Source organism: Apteryx mantelli, chromosome 12 (assembly GCF_036417845.1).
Source record: "Apteryx mantelli isolate bAptMan1 chromosome 12, bAptMan1.hap1, whole genome shotgun sequence".
Taxonomy (NCBI): Eukaryota; Metazoa; Chordata; class Aves; order Apterygiformes; family Apterygidae; genus Apteryx; species Apteryx mantelli.
The window spans coordinates 25,146,309-25,169,187 of NC_089989.1; the positions used below are offsets into that span (position 1 = coordinate 25,146,309).

Genomic DNA, 22,879 nt, shown 5'->3' on the forward strand with positions numbered 1-22,879 from the left:
GTAACTCAAATGCTATAACAAGTACTTTCCCAACATGGGCATATACAAAGTTATGTTTGTTGCTTCTGCTAAATTTTAGGATACCATTAGTGAAACTGCTTTAACTTCATTTGTGTTTGCTCAGAGAAAGAACATCATGAAGATATTAAATAGTCGCAAAAGATGATGGCTTCAAATAGTGTTTTTTGGCTGATCTATAATCATTTGCTTTGGAAATTTTATTCAAGAACATTAGCACTGATCGCTTATGCTGTGTTCCTAATTATTTTTGAAATATTGTGCTGCTGCTCATGCTGAAATGCATAACGAGCAAAGCGGTAGGTTAGTTCGAAATGCAATGTTCTAACTGGTTTTTAATCAATGAGTGATAATGATAGCTTGTGTTTTGACTTTTACTGTTTAATTGCCAGTAATAAAGCAGATCTTAGTTGATGATATTTAACAGAGTTCAGTTTCATTTATCTATGTTTATTTTATTTATTTTAAAAGTGCCTGGGAGCTTTCAGTGCTTGACACAATAACAAAATACATGATGCTAATTATATTTAGGTTGCCTAATATTTTCCGCAGTAAAGGATTATGATGCCCTTTCATGGGGAGCTATTGCACCTCATTGTTTTCAGCAGGCTTCTGAAATGCGATAGGTGTCTAATGGTGGGGCTATGTTCCATGAAATCCCAACCAGATTTTCTTGACATACAGACATTTTAAATTACTATTTCCCTTCTGTTACTTGTGACAGTCAGGAATTTTTTGCTAGAATGCCAAAATAATAATTAAACATAAATATTCTAAGTCTGAGCCAGATCTGCAGATGATGCTACGCAAGAAAGTACATAACAGCAAAACAGCCATATTGGCTGAGATTAAAGGTTCATCGAACCTACTGCATGGCAGTCAGCCAAAAGCAGACACCTAAAGAACAGTGCAAGAGCAGAGGTGGCATATAGCTTGGGTAGTATGTTCCACATTCCTCTACTTTTATGCCATGTGCAAAACCTAACCCAGAGCTGAACTGGAATGATTTTTTGTTCAGGATAGGGGACAAGATCAAGCCAAATCCCTTTGGAGCAGAAAAGTGTTCCACACACCACATACCACGAAGCAATTCTCTATTTCTATAGTAATACAAAGGACTAAGAGAGAAAGCAAGGAGACATTTCTGTTTGTCCCTTGAGTTTCCTGACTGGCCAACAAATAATTTTGCAATCGACAGTACCTAATTTCTTGGTCAGGAAGGACCATTTTTTGGTTTAATTTTAAGTTCCAAATTTAATGTTAACATACTAAACGAGTCCGGATACTATGACGACAAGCATATGTAAATCAGTCAGTCAATACAATACATATTCCAAGAATATCCTGTTTGACTAACCTAATTTAAATCAGGACCTTCCTTGGGTTTAAAAATGTTATAAATATCTCTTGCTTTCCTCTGCAACTATATATGAGAAAATATAGACCCTTTTAATCTTGTCTGATTTGACGTTGGCTTAATTGTTTGAGATGATTTATTTTCTAAGATTTTATTCCCAAGTTATCAATTATCCACAAGCAAGAAGTGGGTGGCAGCATGAAATTTATCAGATCTTCCCAAGTCCTAAAGATTTTTGTCTTGATGTCAGTTTGGGCTACAGAAATAAATTCTCTTCACACTGTTTCCTCTTATGAGCTTCACAATCTCTATTACTTTTAGGTATTATTCCAGAATTTAAATCTTTCTATCAACATACAAAATCATTTCTGATTTCAAGTTCTTACAACCAGTTCATGACTAGTTTCATTCATGCCTGTTATTTAAGCCTCAGTTGGAAAAGCAAACATCTATGAAGCAGCCATTTTGTCCCATTTATTCAAAGTAAATAAGCAAAATTTAAATAATACGTACACAGAGCTTAAAAACCCACCTGCAATTGAAGTCCCCTATAATGGTGATCGTATCTAGCTTTCTACAAGGTCTGGGACTCATAATATTGTGAAAATCAAAATGCTACTGCGCATTACCATGTTTTCTACTGAACATGAATGGGAATTACAAATCGTGCCCTCTGGAAACAAAAGAGGAATTGTTGTTTGCTTTAGTATATTCAAACTATTTGCAAACTAGCCTTTTTCATCATTTCATTTTCATTCCAATCTGGCTGGATTTTTTCTGCTAAATATCTGCCTGAAAACAATGCAGTTGCCATCGATGTTCAATAGCTATTGTACATAGAATTGGTGTATTTTTCAAGCACCGAAGTATTTAGTAAGCCAATTATCATTTATTACACAGTATAGAGATAATATGAATAGAAGACCAAAGAGACATTCCTAGCAAATCTCCTTCCCTCTTGGACTAAACTCTGTGTGTGTATGTGTGTGTCTGTGTCTGTGTGTGTTTGCTTGTATGTTATATATTCTAAACATACATACACACACGCAAGTATAGAATAAATATATGTTATATAGCACAGTGTTTGCACATGCAGAGAAGACTAAGAAAAAACGGAGTATCAATTGCTTATATTTTTTCAGTAGGAGTTTGATCCAATGCTCACTGAAGCATTGGTTGGGGGTTGACCTGCTGGAAAGCAGCTCTGTGGAGAAGGACCTGGGAGTGCTGGTGGACACCAAGTTAAGCATGAGGCAGCAAGGTGCCCTTGTGGCCAAGAAGGCCAATGGTATCCTGGGCTGCATGAGGAAGAGTGTTGCCAGCAGGTCGAGGGAGGTGATCCTCCCCCTCTATTCAGCCCTGCTGAGGCCACATCTGCAGTACTGCATCCAGTTCTGGGCTCCCCAGTCCAAGAGGGATGTGGCACTACTGGAGCAAGTCCAGCAAAGGGCCACAAAGATGATTAAGGGACTGGAGCATCTCTCTTATGAGGAAAGACTGAGAGAGCTGGGCCTGTTTAGCTTGGAGAAGAGAAGGCTGAGAGGAGATCTTATCAACGTGTACAAGTAGCTGAAGGGAGGGTGTCGAGAGGATGGGACCAGACTCTTTTCAGTGGTGCCGAGCGACAGGACGCGAGGCAATGGGCACAAACTGAAACACAGACACTTCCATCTGAACATGAGGAAAAACTTTTTCACTGTGAGGGTGACAGAGCACTGGAACAGGTTGCCCAGAGAGGTGGTGGAGTCTCCTTCTCTGGAGATATTCAAAACGCGCCTGGATGCAATCCTGTGCAATGTGCTCTAGGTGACCCTGCTTGAGCAGGGGGGTTGGACTAGATGATCTCCAGAGGTCCCTTCCAACCTCAGTGATTCTGTGATTCTGTGATTCTGTGAAGTATATGAAAGGCTTTCGCTGACTTCAAAGCACTTTGGCTCATACTCTCTACATAGGAAAAGAAAAAAATTGATGAGGCATAAAACTGTATCTAGTGCCAGCTATAAAAATGTTACCCAAACTTAACATTCATCAGGTTTCTGAATATTTTCTATACTGAAATTATAGTCATGCTGAAAAAGAAAAAAAGAACATCCTTATGAATTCAGTTGTATTTGATTGTTACTTTTCCAACAGATTCCACAAGTCTTTCTGTTAGGGGGGCAAGAAGAGGGGTGACATGAAAGATAGTAATGATTTGTGCAAATGATTTTAGAGATTAAAAGGCTTGGTTGTCCCAAATACTTCAGGCTGGCCAAGAAAATGGAGGGGAAGAAGGCATTTCAGTCTAACTCCTTCTTAGCACTAGTCATGTGGTTTATCCTAACACAAAAAAAGGGGGGAAAGAGAGAGACAGGGAGCTAAGGGAAGGAGGCAGTGGAGCAATTCCTCTTTGTCTCCTTCCACCTCCAGAGCCACTGGATGGAACTCTAGGCTTGCAAAGCAAGATGCTTAATTAAAAGATGATGCTGAAATGGTGCTTAAAGGTTGGAAGAATTTTTCACAGATCAATTTTTTTTCTCTTTGGGTATAAACTGAATTCTATAGCTTGCTAAGTTGTTATATAATCACTCAAGTAAAAGTTTCCCCTCTCTCTCCCTTTCTACTGAGCATCTATCGATAGTTGCAATGGAGTTCTGGAGTCATCACACAAATATCCAGAGCCGACCAACACTAGCAGCTGTAAAAATTATCTGAGCTTAATTAATCATGATCCTTTTAGGATGGCAAAGCACAGTTACATTTTACACAAAAAAAGTTATACAGGAACCAAGTGATGGATTTATTTAACTGGCAGGATATTAAATGATATAGCTGTTATCTTTTCCTGTATTGTAAATTATTGAATTAAGGCTTCAGTCAGTCTGGCAACGGTTCCAAATGAATATTACAACAGTACAATGCAGCAAACAGAATCTGTCATCGAATCTAGGTCTCACTTATAACTGAAATTACAGTGAACAAAATGGTTGTGCAGTAGATTGGAAAAGGTTCATTATTATTTATTCGTCTTGCCTAGTAACACAAAAACTAATGAAATTTCATTGAGAAGTGTGCACGTCAGGATTACTATACATCATAAAGACACATCCCTCTAACTTCATTGTGGTATTTGTCTCCATAATTAGATGTCTGTTCCACAATAGTTCTGTATCTGAAGGACACGGCCAAGTTCATGACATAAAACAAATCACCTGCACAAAGGAAAAGGCTTCCTTTATCTTGTCTACATCTCGCACAACAGCACAAAAGCCTTCAGAAAATCCTTCCATAAAACCAATTAAGTCATGCACAGTTAGTAATTCTAGCACAGGAGTAACTAGCCATTGCTACTCACAACTTTTTTATTCTTTAATAAAATATTACATTATTGTTAACGTTCACACATTGGTGTATTTGTAGCCCCTATACCTATTCAGGGTATAGTATCTTTATACATATCTCCATAATGAATTGTCCATAAATCTCTGTTCATCTGCAGCCAGAGGTATAAATTACTGAAGCTTCTTTGAATAGCATCAAGAGAACATCAATTATTAGCAATTTTCCTACTCTGTAGCTTGAACTTCTGGAAACTGGATTCTTTAGGGAATATTAGGTTTTTGTATTGAATACAGTCAATATCATGTAAATCAGAAGTTAGAGTTTGGATGTGAAATTCAGTATGATCTTATGAGCAAATATTTCATCACATTTTGAAATTTAGAGATTTACCATTACTTATTTTGAAATTAGAACATGTGTATCTGTTAGACCAAAACACAGATGGATAATATATTCACTGATATTCAATTATATTCACAGAAAGCTAGCTCAAAGTGATGAAGCAATACTGGTTATCATAATAGCACTGGCAAGAAATGTTTTAAGTGTCAGATTTTGACAATATCTTTCATTGATATGTATATTTAATTGAAAAATGCTCATAATTCAAGAATATGATGATTTTTGCATAATAGTTACTTAATTATTTCCTGTGACATATTACACCCTGATTTTATATGCTAGATTTTGGCTATCTTGACAGATGGTTATGTTAGTAACTAAAGTAACATTTTACATATTGTTTGTTTTCACAACAAAGTACTTCAGGAGAAGTTGCAGGTAGGTAGTATATAACTTGGGTGTGTTACTCAAGACACATCAGCCTCTGATCACCCTAAAAAATAAATCTAAATTTAGTGATCTACTAAAAACATCACATTTTGTTTAAATATTAGGAAAAATATTGGAGTAGTTGGATAGTTTTTCAAGGAATAAAGTTTAGGGAATACAGAATTGTTCGTGTCGAAGACATTTACATTCCTATAGCCTTTTCCCAGGCTGAAGGAGCTCTACCTATCCCAGTCTTATAAGAGATGGACTATAAAATCAAAACCAGACTGCGACTCTCAGATCCAGCCAAACCCAACCTTGGAGCACCACGGAAAGGCAGGGGAAGGATGGAGTGATGTAGGTGCTTGGGCAGATTGCTCCAAGCATGCTGCCAGTAAATCACAGGTTCATAGCTATGCCTCCTTTTATCTGGTTACACCCACTATTTTTCAAGTCTCCGAGAAAGGGGTATCGCTAGCCTACTGAGAATATATGCTGGATTAAAGGGATGCCTTGCTCTGTTGAGTGTCATTTTACAGATAGCTTTGTATATAAAATATGGGCTACAGCTCCAAGCTTCAATTCACTATGGAGAGTTTCTATGACTTCAGTAGGGCCAGTACTTCACCCTACATGTCTCCTAGATGCCTACTTTTCACACTACATCAGAGATAGCTAAGTGTCTTTCTGGTTTTGGTGTCTGATAATAGAGACAACGCAGAATTTCACCACTACTCCCAATTTGACTCTTTCAGCAGAAACTGAAACGTTAAAGGAGCCCAGTGTCTCTAAAGCTCTGTACATCAATGTCTGAAGGGAGAAAACAAATGAAAGTTGAAGACCCGCTGGGGAAATCCTACAGGTTTTAGGCTGCTTCTGCTGTTTAAACCTGTAAAATCTCTTTTTATTTCCTTTTTTCTAAATAAATCTTCTGGTTCACACTCTGATTGCAAACAGAACGTCTTTGAGATGGAGGGGAGAGAAGGCCTGTCTCCTATTGCCTATACTACTGACAAGTTTTGTCCTTTTTCTAGAATGCTTTCATGCCCCTTTTCTCCGTCTCACTTCTTCTCCCATCGTCTCTTTCAGTGACGTGTGTTAAGTTTATGCTTCCCTGCTAGCAAACCAACACTGTCTCATCCATTACCTCTCTTCTTGCCTCAATCATACTCCTTTATGTTCTTTAGCTACCTGATCCAGTTTCTGGTTGAAGAAAATAATCATTTTGTTCTGGTCCTGACAAGATTAAATCAAAAACCCTAATGTTTTTGCAGAAAAAGCCTCACTTGCATTTAAAAATCTATGGGCTGTAAAATTCCCTTTCTTCCAATTAAAACTTACTGATGTCCTACGTTGCAAAGAAAATTAAACAGATTTTAAAGTTATTTGTATTTTTCGTATTTTTTCTACTCATGATATCATCACAAGGCGGAAGTCTCTAAGTCACTTGTCTCCTACTTTTTGCCAGTAATGACAGGTGTTTTACTATCATGCTGATTTAAAAGAGGCCTCTTAATCAGGTGTCATCTTTGGCCCATAAAGTCATATTAATGTTTAGGATCGGATACAAGGCTCTAGCTCAAGCACATTAAGAAAGATTCATTAGAAACTCACTACCACCGGAATTTACAGCCTTCCTGGAACTCAATAGCCTGGATAAATTTTTCCTTATCTGGTTTACTTATGTGAATTTTAGCAGCTTTGCATTTAGAAGCTTTTTAGAATACAAGTTTTACTGTTATTCTGGTCTCTTTATTCTTATGATCTTTCAGTAAGGATATACTAATATGCTACATATTTATCTGCCTAGGCAGTAACATGACCCCTCCACGCCTTTTTCGTAATTCCGTGTGAGTAAAGAACAGCTGTAGCACATCACTTATTTGAATTCTTCACAGCAAGCTAAGTATTCTAGCTATTTGTTTGTACAGCACAAAGGACTCCTCATCTCTATTATGGCCTCAAAATATTATGGCAATACAAATAATAAATTCAGGAGTTGCCAGCAATATGCACTTTGAATCTCTCAGAACAACAGAACTCTACATTTCTAAGCCCTGAGCAATGAATCCTCTTGAGTTTGTCTATTTGGAGCTAATTCACACACACAAACTAAAAGCATAATATGGTCTTTCTCCACAAATGCAGCATGATGCTTCCTAGGCCAGTTTCAGTTTCACCCAACTGAATCTATCCAATATGGGTAATAGTAATTGCAACTCCACTTTGCAAAGAAATCATAAAAGAAAGCAGAATCTGTGATGGGAAAGGGATAAAAACAAAAGACAGCTGGTTTGCGATATTGGCCTACGAAGATATCTATACATACCTACAGATTGGGACTTTGCCACCCTAAATTCTACCCAAGTTTGTACTGCCTAGTATTTCCAGTTGAGCTAAATTCAAAGCCAGGCAAAATGAGACAAGAGGAAAGAACAGGGAATAGGATTGGGGTGGAAACTAGGTTGACTAAGTGGGGGTTACAGATTTTATTTCATTAAACTGATTCTCCCTGCTTGGATGAGGCAGCACATAAGCATTTAAATATTTACTGCGACTAACCAAGAATTCTTTGACTACATTTGACCCAACTACCATACCCCTACATAACTAACTGTTGTCTATAAAGCAATGAGAGGAAAGCACAATGAAACCCTCTGTTGATACATAACTATAAAAAAATAGGCTTCCTTTTCTTCCACTGGCATTGTGTTAATCTCCATATTGGCTGAAGACAATATCATATAATGAATAAAGGAATGTTGTTTCCTTTTGTACTTCAGATTTGAATTCAGACTACCATAATTACAGTCTTTACAGAGATCAAACTGATTGGATATCACAAAGAAATGTATTTTAATTTCATATAGAACATTTCATAATGAGGGTTTATATTTACTTTCAAGCACCATGCTGAGGACTCACATCTAAGTTTTATGAATAAAAAGCAAACATTTAATCAAATATTCATATTCCAATAGATTAAAAAATTCTGAATTCTTTAAATCTTAACAAACGCAAACATCATTGGACATACGTATCTCTGGAGAAATCATGGTGAGTTGTAGTGAATCTGGAGAAGGGGGGGAAATGTATCACCATTCTCTATCAGAAATGCAAAAAGAAGCATCAAGAAGTTAGAAGTGACCGGTCTGACCTTTTGTATAAATAACAGGTGGACTCACAGTACAACACTGGCTCTAAAAGTACACACCATTTCTCACAAATTTGGTAGTATTCTCTGATACAGATCCTGCAGCAAGAAAAAGGTATTAAAGATGACAAAATGACAGCATAAATCCACCTTTACTAAAAGTCAGGGACAGTATCTTTGTGATGGGGCTGCAACATGTCTCCAATAAAGGAGACATTAGAGTACATGTAAATTCCTGTGTCCACATTTGACACAGTGCAGCATTAAGGACGCTGAAAGAGTATAAAAAGACAAGTCATAGGATCATTTGTAGCAACGGTGGAAAGAGAAGTCTCAAAATCTGGCAAGACAGTAGAAATAAATAGAAGAGCAATATGAAAAGAGATAAAAATTATTCATCTATGTTCAGCTGCAGTCTCTGACAGCGGTTTTGCCTTGCCCCATATGGTTAGCTGAACAAATTTTATTCTCCCCACCTCCACACAATGTGAAAGACTTCCATTAGAAAGAGAAAAAGGTTTGTTTTACTTTACAGCCATTTGACCCATTCCAGTGGTATCTGCTTTCCTAGCTGTGCCAGGTCTGATTCCCCAGCCAAAGTCACAGAAGAGGGAATATTACTGCATCCTGAAAATTTGGTTCTGCAATCTGGAAAATGTGTGTTATTTTAGCGTGAATAAAATAGAAGGCATGAAAAACAGGAAAAATAATTTTGTGTCTTGAGTCAATATTGGGAGATGTGCAATCTTTCTGATCAGACTGTTGGCACTGTAAGATATGAGCTATTTATTTTTCCTACAGCATCTTGCTCTATGACTAAAGACCCCCCAATATAAAAAAAGAAAAAAAAGAAAATGAATTTAAGCTCTAGAAAGAGCTAACAGCTGAAACACATGCTTTTTTTTAGGTATCTGAGTAACCCCACCAAAGGCAAACAGCAAGGCAATATTATGTCTTGAATATATTTGAGTTACTGCTTCTTTCATTGTTTGCTTCATATTTTCCGAGATTTTCACCTAGGTCCACTAGTTATGGATAAGTAAAGAAATATTTGAAGCCTGCTTTAAGTTTACATATAGCCTGCAAAGTTCAGTGGAATGAAAAACTTACAGAAATTGATATTTTTAATGTGATTTACTGCATTTTATTGTCCATTATGTCACTTACCACATATAATGTTCAGACAAGTTTAATATTACCTTCAAACCACTAGCTCATCTCTGCTGTTTTACTAGCCTGACTTACTTTATAACACACTAGCTTTATATCCTAAAGTGAGTGGATGCATTTTTTCATTCTAGTATAACCAATGTATATATGTCCGTTCCATTTCCCTTATAAAAGAGATAGTCTTAAAAATAAGATGTGTCTACCCAAACAGCTATTATGTTACAAAACAAATTAATCTTTTTTGACTGCTACTTTGAATTTTACTCCAATTCTCTCAAAGGCTATTTCTCACAGATACTGCTCATGAAAATATACTCACAGCTGCGCAGATTTTGTGGGTTTATGAAAGTCATGCAGCATAAAGTGTCCTAACAGATACATATTGTTCATGAGTTGATATCTCAATTAGATATGTGGAAAACATTTTTACCATTAAGTGCCATTGGTCTTGGGTCAATAAAGCTTAAGTACAAAACATTTTTATTTGATCATAACTTTTCAAATTTTGCCAACTGTTCTTTGTTTTAGACGTAAAGTAGAAAAGTGTGACTGCATTCATGAATAGAAAAAAATCATAATCCTAGGAAGAGAGAGTTTTTAACTTTTGTGGTTTATTTGAAAATGTTCAGGGATGAAATGAAGATAAAAAATCAATTATATTTCTGAAAAATTAAGTATTATACTCATGAATTAAAATGAGTCAAATTATTCGTACAATTCCAGTTAAAACCTTCTTTCAGAAACTCTCAGAAAAACAGAAAGTCTCACAAAATCATGAGAGCTGACAACAATGCTGATCTGGCCTTTTTAAAATTTAGAGGAAATAGACTGAAGTGGTTGCAAAGTATAAAAGGACGTGTACACAATATGTACACAGCTGATATCAGATTCAGATGATCTGATTTTTCACATGCATTTTGTGTAGTTGCTTATGCCCTCTACAGGAGGAGTTTGGCTAAATGAGGTTCCAATGATTAGCACTGGAATGAGACGCGGGGAATTGTGTGGAGACAGAAGCTGAGTTAATGCGTAAGGATAGCTGACCATCTTCAGGGATACATGAAGCACTTCCAGAGTCAGTAGAGCAGGACCTGCTTGCAGCAACTGAGGAGTTATATCATCTAGGACAACATCTAGGAGCTACAAAGTTAAAGAACAAGAGGGCACTGCCTGGGGCTGATATGATGACACAAGATGCAGTGAAGCATTGGCCCTGGTATGTTCCTTCTTTCATTACTGAAGAGCAGATAAAACAGGTGAATAAAATCAGACACAATTACTGCCCACATTTACGTTATTTGCAGAATGAAGCTGTAGAGCTACTAGGTTTTTACTTTTATATCTGTTCTTTCCAGCTACCTATGTAAATGTACTCCAAACTTTCTGGGTCTGATTCATGCAAAATACCTGAAAACTGAAGGATGGTCCAGTAGCTAAGCTTTATTCAAAGATCTGGGCTCATTTCTCTGTTCTGTTGCTAATTTTAGGTTATAGCTGTGAGCAAATCACTTCATCTCCACAAAAGTTTTCATGGAGGAACCTCTAACACTCTGAGGGAATAAAAGGATCTCAGTTCACTCCACAGTTCTGTTTGTTTTTTGTGTTTACATGTTGTAATTAGACTCTCTAAATCACCAGGCATGAAAAGGTTCCAGTGATGTTGCTAAAATATATTTGATGAATAATTATTGTTAACATTTATATAATTCTACCACTGTTTTCAAAGGGACCAAATGTAAAAAAAATATTGTAAGACTGAAACCAGAGCAGAGCCAGCTAAAGTATACAATAATAGTATTAAATGAAAGGATCTAAACGATATGAGGATAAGGAAATGACTGATTCCCTTACATTGTGATGTGATTTTCCAGAATCCAGTACAAGAAACAAAGGCCATCTAAAACAGAAACAGACAGTAAAGGAGCAAAACCACACCATTATGTACCACATTGTTCAGAAGCTATTTGCTGATCTGTTCTCTCACACAGTATAGTCTAACACACTACAGAGAAAGCTGAGCTGATGTCTGAATTGCCCAGAGTTGGGCCTCACTCAGTGAGCCGCCTGTCTTTCAGTGTGATATGAAGACTGACACATTAACTTTACCAGGCTAGTAAGAACCACATAAGTTCTGAACACAAAACGTCACAATTCTGTCCTTTTCTGCTTCCAGTCACAATCTAAAGCACAAGTATGGGGGGGGGGGAGGGGAGAAATTTAATAGATGGCCATATAATTTCCATGGGAGACATGCGAAGAAACTAGTCTTCATTGTCACTTGCTAAATAAATCACGAACACCTGCGGTATGTGATTTTATTATCAATCAGTCCTGAAATATTTCCTCCTTAATAATAAAATGTCTGGAGGTGGATTCTCTGCAGAACATAATAGCAGACCTTAACTTTTGACCGAAAGTAAAGGACACCAAAGGACATTTTTATATGTAAGGATACACTGTAGATGTCTAATCTTAAATTATTGTTTTTCTTTCACAGGGGAAGACACCCTACATGGTCCTATTTTTATCCAAGAGCCATATGATACCACTTATTCTATGGGCTCAGCGAATCCAGAAATACTACTGAATTGTACAGCTAAAGGATATCCTCTCCCATACTACAGGTGAAGTCAACTTTAGGAAAGTGCTGTCTCACTATAAATCTTTTAACTATGTTTTAATCAGTAGTACACAGTAAGCTACCTTAATGTGGTGAGCACACATGGCTAGAATGTTAGTAGCTATGCAATTGTGGTCCCAAAGCCAGGCTTTGTAGCCAAATTTGTTGCTTTTCCATATTACTTGTCTGTAGCAGTGCTCACATGGCCACCTCCAAACGCCTCCAGCTAATAGTCTCGGGGAGAAAAAACTCACACATCTTTAGTGCTTTGGAGCATTTATGCTAGTCAGGCCTCCATATCCTGGGGTGTCCCTAGCTGTTCTTGAGATGGCAGGCCGGCCTTTTTTTTAAGATACTAAGCTTAGCATTTCCTCAAAGTCTTTTTTTTAATGTATTGTATTATGTTCTTAAAGATCCGCTGGCTATACCAGTAACTTTTTGCAACTTCATTTCAAAATCCTGTATAACAGTCACACTAAAAATAATATAGGATTGAAATAGGCATGGGGACTAAGTAATAGAAAAGAGAGACACTAAATTCCTCTGTTGGAAGTAACAGAGAATGCAGATCTGCTTACAGGGGAAAAAAAATAAAAATAGAAATACCTATAAAATCAGTGCATGTGTTAGGAAATCTAAATAAATATCCTATTAAATGTCAATCTAATAATCTGCTACGCCTTTTTGTGTAGTCAAAACTGCGTAGAATATCAGGCCTATTATTTTAACTGTTTATGTGATATTGGTGGTAAATAAGCACGACCTTCCAAGTTATGTTTCTAATTCTTTTCACTTAAGCATTGTTGTTGCAGTTGATTGAGTGATTACCATCAACTAACTTAAGTCATGAATTCTGCTTCTTTTTCTACTTACAGGCTATCCATGAACATATCACAGTTCCACAGTTTCCTTTCATTAAATCATTCAGTTTAACACAGCTGCCCTTCCTCCATGCTGAAAAAAAAAAAAGAAGTCACCTATAGCTTGCCAACCAAGTGCTTTCTGCAGTATTTAGACATTTCCTGTTTGGTCTAAGGTGCTCAGTTCTAACTTATCACTCATCACATTTCTACTTCTGCTCTTATATTACATGATTACTCCAAATTCTGAATTTAACATTTTCATGTGAGTTTGAAATTGAGGGTTTTTTTCTAATAATCTATACAAAGAACAGTCAATTGAACAAATAAGTAAGAATTCCAAGGGCAGCATAAGCATTATTCATTGTAGAACAATAATATTTTAGTATTTCAGCATAACTTAGAATGATACAGTAAAATAAGATATTCAAATTCAGCCCAAATCAAAGTAACACAGAAAATAACTGTAACAGACAAATGAAAGCGAAGGGAACAGAAGGATAAAGTCTAGGATGATTGCCAATGGCATGAAACGTTCATAATCATTGCACACTAATGACTTGAAATGGAATAAGACAGGGCAACAAGAAGAAAAGTATAGGTCAAGAATGAGGAGCAAACAAAAGGAAAGAAAGGAAGAGGAAAGGGCACTGGGTATCTGATCTCTGCACTCTATAACATCTGTTGGTAAAAGCTGACATTTCAGTGGTGTGTGTAAACTGGGGCAGCCTTCAGCTCATCTTGATTAAGATGAAAGTTGGTTGTATTAGCACCTCACCAACTCTCACAGGGGAAGATTGTGATTCCAAGTAACTCCAAAAATATATTTGTCTTATTCATAGTCTTGAAAAACCAATGACAAAACTTGTATAGTGTACTTACTCACTAAAATGCTGTCCCTTGACTCACTGCAGATTCTACTTCAAAAGGGAAGTAGAATTAAAATGTCATTCAGCCTTTGTTGTCTTGTTAATAATCACTAATTTTGAAGAATTAATGAAGACTTAAAACATATATATTTTATTTTAGCTACAATCCCTGAAAGAATAAGTCACAGGATCATATGTGAACACATCCATGTTGTACATCTGGGGGTTTTTTACATGATTTTATGCAAACTAAGATTTACTTTTAAATGTCAAGACTTAACTGATTATGCAAGTTCTCTAAGGTACACAACTAAGAAATGCACATAAAATCCAGTGGGTAATGAGTTGTGCACTATCAGGGAGAGGCACAATTCCAAGAGAATTCTTCCAAAAGAATTCTAAGAGAACTCTTCCAAGAGGGATAAGGGAGAAGTCCTAAATACCTTTTTGACTCTTGGGGAAGATGCTGCTAAGGTCTATGGATAAGCAAAGATTAAAGTAGATGGAGTAGGACAGAAGATAAGGAAAGGGAGCTCGCAACCTTACCCAAAGCTCATTGAAATAAAGTACTACAATTCTAGAATTCAGATATTTTGGTATTCTGTAAGAAAACAGGGAGGTTTAAGTGGGACATTCAGCCTGGAGATTGGCTTCTGTCTCATTTCACATATTCCTTTCTAGGACAGGAGACTGGTACTACTGGAACCCTAGATGTGCTTGTTTATTCTAGAAATTCTCCTCAGTTAGAAAATGAAGGAAAACAGAGTTTTTAAGCCCACACAGAGGAATTTTTCCTTATTAAATACTACTCTCAGTGATCTTTCTTGACTTCCAAAAGCCCCTGCTGTGCTTGTCTCTCCCTTATTTTTACCAGAGAGAATTCTGCTCGAAAGGATCAGGTTGGAAATGATTTTTTCACTGTTCATAGGAAGAGAATAAGTTGTGCCTCTCAAGTGTCAATCAGCCATAGGTAAACATTTCTTCTACCAAGCAGAGCTCCACTAGGCATTAAAATAATAATTTGAGTGATCAGACTTAACAATGCCCATGGAGATTACTCTATCAAAGGAAGATTTTCCCCTCAATGTATGTCTGATTTAGATGCCTGCTGTTATGGATCTGTACAAAGCAACCATGCAGATTTAACAGTCAGAAGAAACTGATGGAGTGGTACAAACTGATCACACATTTTTCTTTTTAGATGAAAACTCAACATCTCTTGCTTCCAATGATTACATTTGTTGGGAGAAAGTGAGAAAGCGAAAACTCCTTTCATCTGTATCATACAGAAAGTAGTTCACATTAGGGAAAGATATATAAAAGAAGTTTTACCTAAAACGACTTTGTAACAAAACCATGACACAGACATGTGTGTTTTGTAATACTTTCAGGATTTTACATGTAGAGGTGGAAAACAAATGAAAGAGCATGTCTGTTTCTTCAGGAAATTCTAATACTCCTAAATGTGTCTTTTTTAAGACAAGTAAAACAGATTAATAAAATATTATGTCTGACTTTATCAAAATATTTGCACATTATCTAAGTGGTTTCTTTTACTAGTTCCTTAATTCTTTTAACTTTCTTATGTTACTAGTTTCACCAAAATTGATAAACTCTGACATTTAATTTCCACCAAAAGCACATCTTCTGAAAGAAAATTCTTTCTTTTTCTAAATAGTTTCTATGGGACACTACTGTATTCCAGATTCACTAATCATAGGAATGGGACTGATTTAATTATTACTATTTAACTGCTATATAGTATTGTCCTTAGAGATGTGATCAGAAATCTGCTGGCGAACTATCTATTTATCAGAAAACACAACTTTGTATCAAAAGTTAAAATTTCCCCTACTGAAAGTTTATAGGTGACCAAACAGCTGTTTTAGCGCATCAAAACAAGTTTCTGATTCTGAATTTCTCTATAATGTGGTGTTCCAGGCTAAAGGCTCTGTCTCCTCAGCTGTGATACATTTACTTTAACATGGATATGGGTGTAGGAGGGATCACTGGTATCAGCAAATACATGGTCTAGAAGAAAGTCTACTCAGGCTGGACAATGGAAGTTTAAGTATCAGAGAAGCTTATAAGTACAGTTTAGCACTGGACACAAGTAAAATGAAACATATTTACATTTCTCAAACAAGTCCTAAGATTATCTGTATTCTGCAAAGATGTCTAATATTTCCATATTTCTATTAGTTTTATGTGCTTCTGTTTTACTTTTAACATTTTGAGCTAGATCAGTATTTTTTCAATGTGGAAAGATGAAAGAAGTTCATTATATTTTTCCACAATTGTTTCATAAGATATTACCCAAAACACAGATTCTGTACTTGCACTGGGATTGTAAATACACATTACTCACATATTTTTATTCATTAATAAATCCTACTCCTCCTCTTTTTTAGCTGCTTGGAGAACAGTATTTTATTTTAACATTAATTGAATGAATTATTTGAACACTAAATCACAAGTATTAAGTAATACAAATATGAGGAAATCATCATCTATTATAAGTTTATCCTTCTAATAAATGGAGCTGAAATGATTTAATTGCAGTCTACGTAAAAAGGAAGTGCCCAGTAAGTCCAACATCAAAGACTTAACACGATTCAGTGACTTGAAAGAAAACTGGTAAATTTGAATGCAAGTACAGATGGGCAATAAAACCATTTCAGAAGAAATAACAAGAGACGGAATATACTACCTATCACCTGAGATCTTTACATCAAGATGGGGGGCACTAAAATATGCTCTCAAAGTCCTTAACCTAATAAAGAATTTACAGGGGAAATGTTATAACCAGTGTTCTATAAAAAGTTGGATTTTAAAGCAAAAGGAACATGAAACTGTCTATGAATTCATAAAACACATAGTTGCTTAAAGTCTGGACACATCAGTATTATTTGAGAAGTCTTACTTTTTTAGAGAACTACAGAATTCAGCATCAGAATACAGGCTTTTTTAAAGTTTAGATTATGAAATGATCAATCCAGGATGTATTTTCTATAATTGATGAAAACTATCTTCCAATGGTTGTATGAAAAATTTCAAGAAAATACATAGGCTATCCCTGCCTTAAATTTTGTTAAAATAATCCTTCCAAGATTCTTGTGTATTAGATGGTAGAACACTGCAGAACACAGGAAGTCATTAAATCATTGTCTATCACATGAATTCATTATTTCTCTTTCTTCACTGATGTAAACGTATTAATTAGGAAAAAGCCCACACCAGGAGATGAACCCCTGATCTATATGCACAGTTTAATAATCACTGTACCATGGTGATTAGAATGATTATGGGGATACTGTGAAGAATTCATTTGCGGCAACTAAGCCAACAACTTTGCATTTGTTTTGAAAAACAATTATAGAGCTTAATTGGGAGCCATGTAATGATGACAGCAGTTATTTCAGTGATTGATTCTGAAATTAAAGAGAACTGGCAAACTAAATACCAGAATATCGTATATTAAAAAACTGAAAGGTACAGAGAGCATGCACTGTATGTAAATTATGAAGTATGGCAAAATCCTGACTCTGTTACAGACCACTGCTTCATAAAAAAGGCTCATGGATGGGCAGCAGCTAAAATGCTGCTTGTCTTGGCAAAAAACAACAGCGAAACAAAACAAAACAAAACAAAACCCAAAAACTTTGACCAACCAAAGGAAAATATAAAAAATGAACAGTGCAGAGGTACTCAAAGGTAAAAAATCAGCTGCAATTGGTAGCAAGAAAATACTGGTAGTCCATAGTTGCCTCTAAATTTCTTAATGTAAATTTCTTAATGTAAAGGAGGCAATGATTGGCAGACCCAGATAAATCAATTAATGCTACTAGAGTTTGTTTACAGAATTCAACTGATTTCATATTTTAATCAATCGTTCCTTATCTTTAAAAACAAGCACCCACTTAAAAGGTCAGGATCTTATCTTCCTTTGTACATATTTGTCAAGATTCCCCTTGGAACACAGAATTGTATTTCACATCAGTTTGAAAAACCTCCTCCAAAAGAACAGCTATCTGTACAGTCTGACTGTATAGAGAAAGGTCTCTCAGGTGTTAGGAGTAAAGCACTGCTACACATAGCAAGGTCAGATCCTCAGATCCTCCTATGGAAATTAGTCTGGTTACATAGGCTACAGTAAAATTGTGATACCTGATATCAACTGGCAATTTAGCTTCCACCAAGTTTACATCAGTTTACACTGATGTAAATTAAAGAGCAACATTTTATAGGATTATAGTTATAGTGCAAGTTTGCTTCAAGGTGTTAACTCTGGAAAGTAGTCTGCTACACTGCTGCCACTGTCAGTAAGTTCATCTCTGCAAACAACAAGAAATTTTATTTTATATTATGATCCTTCAGATAATTACAAGGAGAAAAACTCTTCTTGTTTAGAGGACTCCCATAAACCCTTCTGCAAAGCCAAAGCGAGGCACGAGTAATTCTTTTGTGGTCTTTGCGCTCTGTGGATGGGGTCTACCATCACGCTCATGTAGGTCACCACAGACGACACAGGCTGAAGAGATCATCGTGGTATAATATTAGTAGAAGAAAATACTTGGTCATGTACTGCTAGGATTATTAACAGCCTGAAGTATGGCATCAACAAGCCCAATGACAGCAGACTTCAGTGACTGAGGACCTTTATGCTTTCTTTGGGTTTCATGTGGGCAATGTAAATTCAACCCTTATGAGACTAACGTTAAAGCCACAAGAATCTGCCTTCTTAAAAGAGATAATATTTATTTTCTTTGAAATATAGATTTTATTTTGACATTTATAAATAGCTGTGAAATGTTGCAGACACAATCCATTTTCTACTTAATGGACTAACAGAGACAAATAATGCTTTAAAATAGCAGCATTCTCATCATTACATTATCAATCTCAAACTTGCTATATAAAAACTTCTCTCTCTGATTTCTTCTGTCCTTTGAAGTGTAATCCTTCCTGGCTTATATCTTCAAATCATTTCTGTAACCAAATTTATGACATCATTTGCAAGGACTGTAAAACACATTCAGGTACTATTTGTATTATAAAAAACAGGGTAGCTAAAGTCAAGACATATACCATACTCCCAACTGGACGGATAACTCAGTTTGTATGAATAAGTTATAATTACTTTTTGTAGACATTTGGATGAACAGTGGTGACTAGCATAAAAGCAGTAAAGATTTTTCAAAGAACAGAATTATTGATATCATTAAGATTGACATAAGAAGCAGTCTTGTGTGAAGAATGGTATGATTTAGTGATATTTAACTACACTTTCATTGTTACAGGTATGCTACAGTACGCTATTTAAGATAAATATGAATAGGATCTGTAAATTATAAGCATAATTTGATTTTTTTCCCCTCAAAGGTGGAAGCAAAATGGCACAGATATTGATCTTACCATGAGTTATCACTACAGGTTGGTTGGAGGCAGCTTGGCAATCAATAACCCACATAAAAACCAGGATATTGGAACATACCAGTGTTTGGCCACAAATTCATTTGGAACAATTCTGAGCAGGAAGGCAAAGCTTCAATTTGCATGTAAGTTGGGAAGATCATATTTATTGCAGCATTATTTTCTGATTAATTCTGCACATGAACTATAATATATCAGATAATTAATATATCATTGATGATTCTGTTCAAAAGGTTTGTCTTACTTCAGCAGTACTTATTCTTAAAAAATCTTTCCTAGTAAATATTAGTAATAAAAACAGACATCTGATACTTGCTAGCCCTCAGGAACAAGAATAACTTTCAGAAAACTGAAAGGTCAAAGAAGATGAATGCAATTATTTTCATTTAATAAAGGTGTTTCCACTTTTTAAGACAGTGCTTTCTTTGCTATATTGCACATAGTTATGAGTGCGGGTGGGGACTGTTGCAAAAAGTTAGGCTTTCCATTTTCTATAGCATAATGAGGTCCAGAGGAGTCATAGAAATATTGTACCTCTAATTACCACACTGACATTTTGTTACAGTAGCAGAGTAAGAAACACACTCCTTCCTTACCTAGCAAAATATCTGTAGAACGTTTCATATTTCAGCTAGATTGGATAGATTGGATGTATGTTGTTTTGAACCAGTTTAAAACTTAATTTAGCCTTCCCATTTTTCTCCTCTTTCTAAAAAAAATCTTCCTCACATCATTTATATGTGGTTACTGAGCTCTGTTAATGTCCTGGGGGAAAAAAAAACACAAAAAAAACAAAAGAGAAAAGAGAAAAAAAAAGCTCCCACAACATTTTACCTCCACTTCTTTTTTCACAGTACAAAGGTCTGAGCTGTCTGTTGCTTGGAGAAAGCAATTGTTTTCAAACCTCATTAATAAAACATGTGTCTTAAGCCAACCTTGTGTCGCTATTTCAGACACCAGCAAATGTATTAATTATTAATCTTGTTCCATTTCTCATAGCAAATCTCATGTCACTGGGGTTATACAAAGGAGACATTAGAGGTCATGGTGGTTCACAGACTCTCTTTTAGTAAAACTGATCAAACTGTGTATCGCTAGTATCACATTTAATAACTTTTTACCCTGAATTTCTGAGATATTTTGATTCCCAAGAGCCGGTCAAATGGAAGCTAAAATTTTGATTCATTATTTTTCCACTTTTTCTGAAACAACCTTGCAAGCCACCTTTTATACATGGGAAATCATTACAAGACCCAGAGATGAAAACTGTTCCGTTTCAGAACAAATCTCATTTCAGACAGAAGCAGCAGGAATAGATGGCCTTCTCAAAATTATCCATGGAATCTATAATCCACAAGAAAACAGCACAGGCTAGGAAGGGAGATCAGACAAGACTTAAAAAGAATTTCCTCAAATGAAGGCATGAAGAAGGTGTAAAAAAGAACAAGGAATATCTGGGAAATACACATAAAAGATGGAAAGGCTCCAGTGATTGTTCAGCATATGCAAATTTCACAATTATTTCCTATTTTTCTTGAAAAGTCTGTTGCTGATTTAAATTACAGAATATGCTGGAAGCAGATTTGGTTAATGTTTGCTTGCTGTCCCAGCCAAGAGGGAATCATATTGGCTTGATACACTGGCTTCAGGTGCGATAAACAACTGTTCTACCCACTGGTCCTTTGAATAATATCTAATTACACTTCCTTCCTGTGGTTTTCAATGTTTTCTTTTGCCTCTAGCCAGTTTGTAGCCATAGGGAGGTTGGAGACAGAAAGATAGCTCTGGAAAATCTTCTTAACTCTTTGTAAGGAGAAGGGTTTGGAGAAAGTTAAAAGAGTGAAAGGGAAGGAAAACTTACAGAGGAAGGTCTCACTGGTAAGGAAGAGAGAAAAGAAATGTCTTTGTGAAGTCAGTCCATGTTTTGCCTATACAACTGTCAATGAATCACCAATAGTCATCAATAGAATAAAAGAAGTTCACTGGGACAGAGGCATCCTGTCTTCAAGCTCTTGTGGGAAGTATGATTCATCAGAAGCTTTCCCTGGTACCGAAAAGAAATTTAAATTGACAGGAAAAGCCAACACTTGGCCTAAGAGCTTAAAATCTCAACTTAAAACAGAGAGGCACATGCTCAAGCAGAATTTTTTGCGTGCATTTGGGCTAAAACAACTGCCCTTAACAGCTTATACTCCAACACACAATTTTCTTTGCAAGGCAGTTTATTAAGGATCTAAACATAAGGTTTATTTATATTTATATATTTTTATTTTATTTTTATTTTTATTTTTATTTATTTTATTTATATTTTGAACACCTTTCAACAGAAGGCAAGGATGCTCTACTGTATCCTCTTGCAATTACTCCTTTCTTTGTCTGGCTGCTGGGCAGAGACAAATGCAAGCCTGAAGGGAAATATCACATATAATTTCTGGAAAATCTGAGGAGGAAGCATATTCCAGTATTATTCAGTTGGCGCCACTTAGCAAGTAGAGGACCTCTGTGGATGGTATTAAGTATTTTCAGCTGTTAAACATTAGTTCTTTGATACTCTGTGTTTGTGAAGCATGCCATCTGAAGCACGTAACTCACTAACTGCTGAAAGTCACATGCCAATATACTGTAAGCTAAATGGGCTAAATATCAAGTAGATCATTTACTCAGGCTTCAAACTCCCACCAAGATACTTCCCAAAGTTACTTCAGGGTGCAATTCAGAACAAAGTAAAATTTCATTTGTCCACAGCAGCAGACAAACCTATAGTTACCATCCCACACTAATTCTCTAGTTCTTAAAAACAACCATAGAAGCCATTTTCAAGAAGTGGGCTACTTTTTGATTGGCAGTGACAGAAATGTACATCCTTTCCCATACAAAAGAGAAAAGACAGGTAAATTGAAGCTTGTCATCTACACATGCAAATGAAAACACCCAGAAAAACGCTTATATTCAGAGATATCACTGTGAAACTATGAGTCTTAATTTGTCTTACTAGAGAAAAAAATCACAGTACATGGAAAATACTCTAATGACCTGATGAGAATAGTGGAACAAATTACCTTGAAACAGTTATTTCACAGTTAACATTTTCTTATTTCATATTTTCATGTTGCTCTCCAATTTATTTATTTCACCCAATAGCTCAAACTATATCTTAAAATCTAGGCAGGCAGGTACGTTGATATTGTAACACTCATTCAACACCTAACAAAATGGGACTCTTCCCTGAATGGCATTGCCTGGCATGTAATTGCAATCACCACGATAAAAAATTGAACATGGCCTACTATCCAAGTAGCAGAGTTT

The 22,879-nt window shown here is 36.0% G+C and overlaps 1 protein-coding gene across 1 annotated transcript in view; it reads left to right on the forward strand.

Annotated features, from left to right (window-relative positions):
• The window catches only part of CNTN6 (contactin 6), a 128,546-nt gene that overhangs the window by 16,549 nt on the left and 89,118 nt on the right, over positions 1-22,879 (forward strand). Inside the window, exons 2-3 of the mRNA XM_013958275.2 lie at positions 12,289-12,415; positions 19,523-19,698. Of these exons, the coding sequence (XP_013813729.2) occupies positions 12,289-12,415; positions 19,523-19,698 (303 nt within the window). The remainder of the gene's footprint in view (positions 1-12,288; positions 12,416-19,522; positions 19,699-22,879) is intronic.